The sequence below is a fragment of the Oncorhynchus tshawytscha genome, linkage group LG03, assembly GCF_018296145.1.
Source record: "Oncorhynchus tshawytscha isolate Ot180627B linkage group LG03, Otsh_v2.0, whole genome shotgun sequence".
Classification (NCBI taxonomy): domain Eukaryota; kingdom Metazoa; phylum Chordata; class Actinopteri; order Salmoniformes; family Salmonidae; genus Oncorhynchus; species Oncorhynchus tshawytscha.
Genome location: NC_056431.1, coordinates 22,113,792 through 22,123,687, shown reverse-complemented (window position 1 = coordinate 22,123,687; position 9,896 = coordinate 22,113,792). Strand labels below are relative to the sequence as shown.

At 43.5% G+C, this 9,896-nt stretch overlaps 1 protein-coding gene across 2 annotated transcripts; it reads left to right on the top strand.

The window, feature by feature from the left end:
- Positions 1 to 4,945: 4,945 nt before the first annotated feature.
- etfb (electron transfer flavoprotein subunit beta) lies at positions 4,946 to 9,181 on the top strand. 2 transcript variants are annotated; one of them, XM_024397970.2, is made up of 7 exons: positions 4,946 to 5,102; positions 6,308 to 6,466; positions 6,915 to 7,073; positions 7,185 to 7,247; positions 7,708 to 7,866; positions 7,953 to 8,170; positions 8,433 to 9,181. In XM_024397970.2, the coding sequence occupies exons 1-6, from the start codon at positions 5,052 to 5,054 to the stop codon at positions 8,121 to 8,123; spliced, it is 762 nt and encodes a 253-aa protein (XP_024253738.1). In that variant the 5' UTR covers positions 4,946 to 5,051; the 3' UTR covers positions 8,124 to 8,170; positions 8,433 to 9,181. The 2 variants fall into 2 exon arrangements, with proteins under 2 accessions (XP_024253738.1, XP_024253747.1); XM_024397979.2 differs by having other exon boundaries at positions 4,992 to 5,205.
- Positions 9,182 to 9,896: the final 715 nt, after the last annotated feature.

Here is a 9,896-nt window from a genome sequence, read left to right as displayed (position 1 = left end):
CCTAACCAAACATAGAGAATAAATAAGGATCTCTAAGGTCAGGGCGTGACACAGACTTATATTCCAATAAATTATTACAAAAACAAACCATTTTTAAAGTAGCTAGGCAAGCCAGTTAAGAACAAATTCTTAATTACAATGACGGCCTACCGAGGAACCGTGGGTTAACTGACAGATTTTTACCTTGTCGGCTCAGGGATTTGATCCAGCAACCTTTTGGTTACTGGCCCAACACTCTAACTACTAAGATACCTGGTGCACAAAAACAATGAAGTATTTTTGAACCCTATCCACTATATATTGGCCGAGTGTTTGTTTTCATAATCTTACATAGCTGCTGCCACTCGCTGTTTATTATCTATGCATAGTCACTTTACCCCTACCTACATGTAAACTCAGCAAAAAAAGAAACTTCCTTTTTTAGGGACCCTTTCTTTCAAAGATAATTTGTAAAATTCCAAATAACTTCACAGATCTTCATTGTAAAGGGTTCAAACAGTGTTTCCCATGCTTGTTCAATGAACCATAATCAATTAATGAACATGCACATGTGGAGCGGTCATTAAGACACTAACAGCTTACAGACGGTAGGCAATTAAGGTCACAGTTATGAAAACTTAGGACACTAAAGAGGCCTTTCTAATGACTCTGAAAAACACCAAAAGAAACAACACCAGCACAGCATCGGCACATCCGAAAATCACACCTGAGGGACAGGCACAGGATGACAACAACAATTGCCCGAGTTACACCAGGAACACACAATCCCTCCATTAGTGCTCAGACTGTCCGTAATAGGCTGAGAGAGGCTGGACTGAGGGCTTGTAGGCTTGTTATAAGACAGGTCCTCACCAGACATCACCGGGCAACAACGTCACCTATGGGCACAAATCCACCGTTGCTGGACCAGACAGGACTGGAAAAAAGTGCTCTTCACTGATGAGTTGAGGTCTTGTCTCACCAGGGGTGATGGTCAGATTCGCATTTATCGTCAAAAGAATGAGCGTTACACCAAGGCCTGTACTCTGGAGCGGGATCGATTTGGATTTAGAGGGTCCGTCATGGTCTGGGGCGGTGTGTCACAGCATCATCGGACTGAGCTTGTAATTGCAGGCAGTCTTAACACTGTGCGTTACAGGGAAGACATCCTCCTCCCTCATGTGGTACCCTTTCTGCATGCTCATCTTGACATGACCCGCCTTGGTGTAACGCATGACAATGCCACCAGCCATACTGCTCGTTCTGTGCGTGATTTCCTGCAAGACAGGAATGTCAATGTTCTGCCATTGCCAGCGAAGAGCCCGGAACTCAATCCCATTGAGCACGTCTGGGACCTGTTGGATCGGAGGGTGAGGGCTAGGGCCATTCCCCCCAGAAATGTCTTGGAACTTGCCTTGGTGGTAGAGTGGGGTAACATCTCACAGCAAGATCTGGCAAATCTGGTGCAGTCCATGAGGAGGACATGCATTGCAGTACTTGATGCAGCTGGTGGCCACACCAGATGCTGACTGTTACTTTTGATTTTCACCCCACTTTGTACAGGGACACATTATAGCTTTTCTGTTAGTCACATGTCTGTGGAACTTGTTTAGTTTATGTCTCAGTTGTTGAATCTTGTTATGTTCATACAAATATTTACACATGTTAAGTTTGCTGAAAATAAACGCAGTTGACAGAGGACGTTCAATGTAAATAGTCCAGGTGGCCATTTGATTAATCGTTCAGCAGTCTTATGGCTTGGGGGTAGAAACTGTTAAGGAGCCTTTTGGATTTAGACTTGGTGCTCCGGTACCGGTTTCAGAGAAAACAGTCTGTGACTTGGGTGACTGGAATTTTTGGGGCCTTCCTCTGACGGAAGGCCTGGATGGCAAAAAGCTTGGCCCCAGTGATGTCCTGAGCCGTACGCACTACCCTCTGTAGCGCCTTATGGTTGGATGCCAAGCAGGTGCCATACCAGACGGTGATGCAACCGGGCAGGATGTTCTCAATGGTGCAGCTGTAGAACTCTTCGTGGCTCAGGGGACCCATGCCAAATCTTTTCAGTCTCCTGAGGGGGAAAAGGTGTTGTCGTGCCCTCTTCACAACTCTCTTGGTGTGTTTAGACCATGATAGTTTGTTGATGATGTGGACACCAAGGAACTTGAAACTCCGCTCGACTGGAGCCCCGTCATTAATGGGGGCCTGTTCAGCCCTTATTTTCCTCAAGTCCACAATCAGCTCCTTTGTCTTGCTCACATTGAGGGAGAGGTTGTCCTGGCACCAGACTGCCTGGTCTCTGACCTCCTCCCTGTAGGCTGTCTCATCGTTGTCAGTGATCAGGCCTATCACTGTTGTCTCGTCAGCAAACTTAATTATGGTGTTGGAGTCGTGCTTGGCCACACAGTCATGGATGAACAGGGAGTACAGGAGGAGACTAAGCAAGCACCTCTGAGGGGCCCCAGTGTTGAGGATCAGCGTGGCATATGTGTTGTTGCCTACCCTTACCACCTGGGGGCAGCCTGTCAGGAAGTACAGGATCCAGTGGCATTGGGGGGTGTTTAGTCCCAGGTTCCTTAGCTTAGTGATGAGCTTTGTGGGCACTTTGGTGTTGAACGCTGAGCTGTAGTCAATGAACAGCATTCTCACATACATGTTCCTTTTGTCCAGGTGGGAAAGGAATGCGATTGAGATTACGTCATCTGTGGATCTGTTGGTGCGGTATGCGAATTGCCGTGCGTCTAGGGTTTTTCGGGATGATGGTGTTGATGTGAGTCAGGACCAGGCATTCAAAGCACTTCATGGCTACAGACGTGAGTTTTACGGGGTGGTAGTCATTTAGGCAGGTTACCTTCACTTTCTTGGGCACAGGGATTATGGGGGTCTGCTTGAAACATGTAGATATTACAGACTCAGTCAGGGAGATGTTAAAATGTCAGTGAAGACACTTGCCAGTGATTTTGCGCATGCTCTGAGTACACATCCTGGTAATCCGTCTGGCTCTACGGCCTTGTGAATGTTGACTTGTTTAAAGGTCTTGCTCACATTGGCTACGGAGAGCATGATTACACACTTGTCCGGAACAGCTGGTGCTCTCATCCATGCTTCAGTGTTGCTTGCCTCGCATTTAGCTCATCCGGTAGGCTTGCGTCACTGGGCAGCTCGCGGCTGGGTTTCCCTTTATAGTTCGTAATAGTTTGCAAGCAGTGCCACATCAGACGAGCATCAGAGCCAGTGTAGTAGGATTCAATCTTAGTCCTGTATTGATGATTTGCCTGTTTGATGTTTCGTCTGAGGGCATAGCGGGATTTCTTATATGCATCCGGATTAGTGTCCCGCTCCTTGAAAGCGGCAGCTCTAGCCTTTAGCTCGGTGCAGATGCTGCCTGTAATCCATGGCTTCTGGTTGGGATATGTACTTAAGGTCACTGTGGGGATGATGTTGTCAATGCACTTATTGCATTGTTGGTTAAGGGGCCTTGTAAGCATTTCATGGTAAGGTTGTATTTGGTGAAAATACATTTAATTTTTCTACATAAATATTTGTTTTCACCTCACATAAGCAGTTTATAAAGATTAGCTACTCCTTTAATTACACAATGAACTTTACCCTAGTTGACCGAAGAGCGGAACACATTTCCTGGGCTTTGTGTCCAACTGAAATAGCAGGAGCACCAGCTTGTTCTCTGTGATTGGTTACGGGTCACTTTTGCTGACAGTCTTCATGTTCACATAATTTAATTGGTTCCAACAATGGGCGGTCTCGTTTAGACCCGCCTTCTTTCTTTCAACGGAATCACGAAAATCGTTCCGACCTTTCGTGCGTTACCGTTCTCCTATCAGCAGGATATTATGCTGGCAGTACGATCGTGGGTTTTCTTTTTCAAAATAACAGTCCCACTGCAAAGACATACTAAACTTCGATTTTTCTTTAGCACTAGTGCAGTACAAATGTTTTTCACAGCATTGCAACCCACTCTGAAAAAAATGATTGATAATTTGACGTATTTTATTTGTAATATTGGATTATTTATACCAGTATGTTGAAAGCTATTGTGTAGGCTATATATATTTAAAGAAATACACTTTTAATAAAATACAATCATATCTTATTGGAAATCCTCAATAGAGTCTGCAAAACTTGAATGGGTCTTGTGCTGGGCAACTGGTTTAATACAGAGTGACTCCTTACTTCACCCACTCATTTCACTGCAAAGCAATACACGGTATATGGGATACTTATTGGCTTGTAGAGAGAGAACTTGTCTACCTGTCTCAACTAAAGGGGGGTGGGAAATACTCAGTATGGTCTCTACTAACCAAATATGTGTGGTTTTTCAGGGGACTGCTGCTGGCTGAGAATGAAGTCCTGCTGGGTATTTACAACACAGTCCCACTCCAAAACAAAGCATAATATCTGCTTAGTAGAGACCCTACTGAGGATTTCTCACCCCACTTTAACTGAAACGGGTAAAAAAAAGTATCTCTATGAGCCAATATGTAACCCATGTACAGTCTATTACAGTGTCTTGCTATTGGGGAGGGCAGCAGGGTAGCCTAGTGGTTAGAGTGTTGGACTAGCAACTGTGAAGGTTGCAAGTTCAAACCCCCGAGCTGACAAGGTACAAATCTGTCGTTCTGCCCCTGAAAAGGCAGTTAACCCACTGTTCCCAGGCCGTCATTGAAAATAAGAATTTCTTCTTAACTGACTTGCCTAGTAAAATAAATGTAAAAAAATACCAGTGTCAGTTTTGTGTTTTTTCCATTATTGGTCTAAATAGAAATCATTTAAAAACATATTTGGGATATGTTTTCATAAATTAGTCATTGCATTTTCTTGTTGTCACAATAGAAGTGGCTATTGATTGCAATTCAATCTGTTTTGAATGAGTTATTCACATTGCAACGTTTTGAAATACGTGCTTTTATTTGAAAGGTTTCATCATTACCATACTTTGTGACGTTATCATTTGTGCTGCTTGCAGAATTACTAGTCTCCTGCTTCTTGGGTGAAGGTTCGTTGTGGTGACTCGGTAACTAGCTACTGTTCATTGCTGAACCGAAGAATCGCTAACAATGTCGCGGGTTCTTGTTGGAGTTAAACGTGTAATTGACTATGCTGTCAAGGTAGCTACTTCCCCACTGTCTTGTATTTAAAAGCAATTCAACATTTCACGTGCAGAATTTCCATTCGAGACTTCCTATGGCTATGGTAGCTAGCTAACGTAAGGTGGGTAGATGGATGAAGGGTTAGTTTAGCAAGCTAGCGTTCATTGTTTGAATGTCAAGTCTGTTCAACTAACAACCATAACTGCAATGAAAATACCAAGGTCATTACAGGGTTATCTAGGTAACAGTTAAGGTTAATTTGTCTAGAGTTTGCTACTTCTAGAATTGGTAAATCGATGATCGACTGTCAAAATTTTAAAAGAAAGCTGATGATGTATTGCTGCTGATTCGTATTGCACATGTTAAGCTACATGTATAATCCTCATTCAGGCTTCATCACAATGATTTAAAAACATATAATCAACTAGGTGTCACAGCATCAGAACAGTTAGATAGCAGGCTATCACTATCCAAGCCAGTCCTATCAGATAGTTCCAAGGTAAAATATATATATTTTTTTGTAAAGGAAGCCTAGCACCATATCTATTACCAGTTATTTCATACTACAGTCTGAGCACTCTTGCTTCAGCTGCACCCAACTAGATTCCTGTAGCAGTCTCTCCATGCACTCCGTTAAGCTATGTTTGTACCCTTCCCTGTCCCATATGCTGCCCCAACTCTTATCAGCCAGAGGAAGGGATGTGATGAGAGAGAGACAGTCTTTGCCAGTCATGTATTATGAGGTGACTAATGTATATGAGATGGGCTTATTGACAGAATTTTGGCGTTTTAAAAGGTTTAATTACAATGGCCTGTAAAATACTATTGGGTTAGTGGTAGGCTTTCAAAAGTGTTCCGGAATTGGTTTGACTGCCTCACAAATTAAATTGGAAAGCTCAGAGCACACCTACATTGAGCCCACAGCAACTATTTATAAGTGCCCAAGACTGCACAGTGTCCACACACTCAACTCTGGCACATTGACGGCATGCACTTCATGTCTCCAGCCCCTGCCTTTGTCTGTTTAGTTGTTTGTCTGTCTTTCTCTGACCCTTCTGAGTGACTATTCAGTAGTCACTTATGTTCAGTAGGGCATACCATCGCAAAGCTCTTTGAAACTGAATTAGCATTTCTTATTGGAGTTCCGGTAGTCCCACTGTGTTTCAGTCTGTTTTTTTCTTCTGTTTGGTGCCTAATGAAGACAACCCTGCTCTCTCCCTTAGATCCGTGTGAAGCCCGATCACAGCGGGGTGGTGACAGATGGCGTCAAGCACTCCATGAACCCCTTCTGTGAGATCGCCGTGGAGGAGGCTGTCAAACTCAAGGAGAAGAAGTTCATCAAAGAGGTGGTGGCTGTCAGCTGTGGGCCCACGCAAGTAACGGTAAGAGTGACGTGGTGCTCTGGCCTGGCGACGCCATTTTGAAGACGGGCGGACTCAACGACGCAACAACATTTTCCTTATTCTACATGACATTATACATATCTGTTCTACTCTACTCTATTCATTTCTATCTTTACGTCCTGTAGCTTTAGGCTTCATTTCTGTCCGAAACGTTCTGTAGCATTAGGCTACATCCTCCTTCACAGGCCTTCAATAGCTAACATTTGGAGGGACGCTTTGGATCTTGTTTCTTCATTAGGATAGCGGTCATGAGTATGTTTTCATTCTATTGTAAGAAGGATTCTGCAGATGGTCACCTCCAACTTGACTGTGCTAATGAGTGTATTATTCTGTCATTGTTCTCAGATGGTGTTCTTATATAATTTTGAGAACCCTACCGCTTAAGCGTTTGTATTGTGTGTGTGTGTGTGTGTGTGTGTGTGTGTAGGAGACCATCCGTACTGCACTGGCCATGGGGTGTGACCGCGGCATCCACGTGGAGGTCTCAGGAAAAGACTACGAGGCCATGGGACCCCTGCAGATCTCCAAGATCTTTGCTGCCCTGGCCAAGAAGGAGGAGGCCTCACTCGTCATCCTGGGCAAACAGGTCATCCGATGCAATAGATTGTGACACTGCCACACCAATGCCCGTTGACTTTGAAATCGAACCTCATCATCTCATGTAATGCTCACTGATTGTGTTGGTATTTTTTGACAGGCCATTGACGATGACTGTAACCAGACGGGTCAGATGACAGCAGCCTTGTTAGACTGGCCACAGGTCAGTAGTGGTTTCTTCTTGTTGTAATCCTTGTTCTCAGCAGGAATCACTAAACAGATCTCAAAGCATAGAGGGCTTGTTTACTGTTAACTGCTGAATTGGATACAATTTCTGTCCGGAACAGGACCTTTTCTCATGGTCTTTATAAGCATATCGACTTAATGTCAGGTGAAGGGAACAGCTGAGCTAGCAAGCTTTAGATTATGTCACTACAGTCAACACAGTCTGCACTGAAAAGTAGACCAAAGGCCAAATAAAGGGCAAAATTAGGGTGTATTTACATGGTTAAACCACCAGATGTCACACTTGGATTGCCTCGTGGCCTACAACAGGTTTACAATTGTCAGGTAGCAAAAACAAAGCCTTCTTTCCATTTAAATTGATTTGATATTTTCAAATAATATTTCATCTCAATGTAGATTATGACATCCACTAAATGTACGACCTTCCATTCTTGCAGGGCACATTTGCCTCTGAGGTGACCATCGATGGGGAAAAGGTGAAGGTGGTGAGGGAAATCGATGGTGGTCTAGAGACCATCAAAATCAGCATGCCAGCCGTCCTCACAGCAGACCTTCGACTCAACACCCCCAGATACGCCACCCTGCCCAACATCATGGTAATACACACAATGTACATTTCCTCACAGTGTACACACACACACCGCACTTTAATTTCTCAACTCCTTCTCCCTCCACCTACCAGAAAGCCAAGAAGAAGAAGATAGCCAACATGAAGCCAGCGGACCTGGGGGTGGACATGGTGTCGCGGGTGGAGGTGTTAATGGTGGACGAGCCCCCAACGAGACTGGCCGGAGTGAAGGTGGAGACTGTGGATGACTTGGTTGCCAAACTCAAGGCAAACGGAACAATCTAGAGGCCCCGTGGGAGCCAAAGGGGGAGTGCAAGGGGACACACAGAGAGGTGAGTCTCAACCTAAAAACAGTATGACTGTTTGAGATGATATCGGTAACCCATTAGAAAATGTCTGATGGATTCTCAGCATGACGGAGCACTGATTCATTTCACGTTTATGTAACAACTTACCCATGTGAATCATCTGCTTCTTCCACCAAATTGCCTCAATTGTAACACAGACCTTTGCCATAGTGTGCTGTACTTGACCAAGCTCAGTGTTTCTGTCTCTAGTTGGCTGTAATATGTCAATTCCCCCGTTCTTTTGCAGGTCTCTGTTTGAGAGATGGAACAAAGTAATTTAGCAAACGTGGAGGACTGGTTGCATAAGGCAGAACTCATCGCCACCGGGCCTCTGTGTTTAACTCCGACTTCCATGATGGTAGCCTACTGACCTGGAATGAAGGGAGACTGAGAAACACTGTCCTATAGGAACCCACAGAGCCCAGAGGGTGAAGAAGAGGGCCTGTTGTTATTGTGCAATTTAATTCACATGGTACATCTGTATTGTAATTAATGTATCTTCTCTGTGAGTGTAGCTAACTAGTTAAGGAGGACCTAGACTCAAAAAATGTACAACTTCCAATCCAAGCCAGTAATGTATGTCAGTAACTTTCATTCACCCATGTTTCTGTATGTGTTGCACTGTACATTCAAGAGTGGCACAATAACATTTTAATCTGTAACATGGACCTTTGAAAATTCTCATGAAACCCTACATTTACACATCTGGGCTATGCAGTTTGAGTTGGATGCCATGTGTAAATAAGAACCCAAAGTTGCAGAGCTGAATGTTCATTCAGGGTGTGTGATATGTCTACTGACTTGGTTTGTATAAAGTTTATATAAATATAATTATTTCTGGGTTGGGTGGCAGTTCCGGTTGAACAGTGTCTCTCAGTAGATGTGGGAAAATGATCAAAAACACACACAAAGTTGACTTTTTACCATAAGCGCCTCTTCTGTTTAGATCGTACAGGATCCTACCATAACAATAAAGATGTCTTTTTCACATCTGGATCTGCTGTTTTCCAGTGTCATTCTATCTGGCAACAACCATCCAGTCACTGACTATGTTTGTTTATTCCATGTGTAACTCTGTGTTGTTTGTGTCGAACTGCTTTGCTTTATCTTGGCCAGGTCGCAGTTGTAAATGAGAACTTGTTCTCAACTGGCCTACCTGGTTAAATAAAGGTGAAATAAAAAATTAGAGTGCATGTTCTGAACCCCCTAAATCCCTGGGGAAGATGGTACACCATCTTAAGATATAGACCAGACACTTTGGAAAAGGATTGTGTCACATTGATCGATATGGGAATTTGGTTAGCGTCTTTCAGAAAAAGTGTATCGTCAGCCAGCTGGCTTATCTTTACCAGCAATGGAAATACATTGTACAGGACTATTATTTAAAGAATTTGTAAGAAGTTGGGTGATAAATAAAACATATACAGAGAGGACAGCCTTGCCTAATTCCTCTCTTTAACTCAAATCTAGGTGAGGTGCCATATTTAAATTTGATAGAGCTGTTACCATCTGTATAGAGAGTCTTAATGGCCTTACAGAAAGAAATCCCCAAAGACAAATTTCTCAAGGGAGTGGAAGAGGAACGGATGCTCTACCGTGTCAAAAGCTTTATAAAAATCAAAAAATAATATGAAGCTATCCTCAGTTATTAGGTCTGAGTAGTCAAGTATGTCTAATACTAGTCTGATATTTTTAGAAATATGTCTGTTCC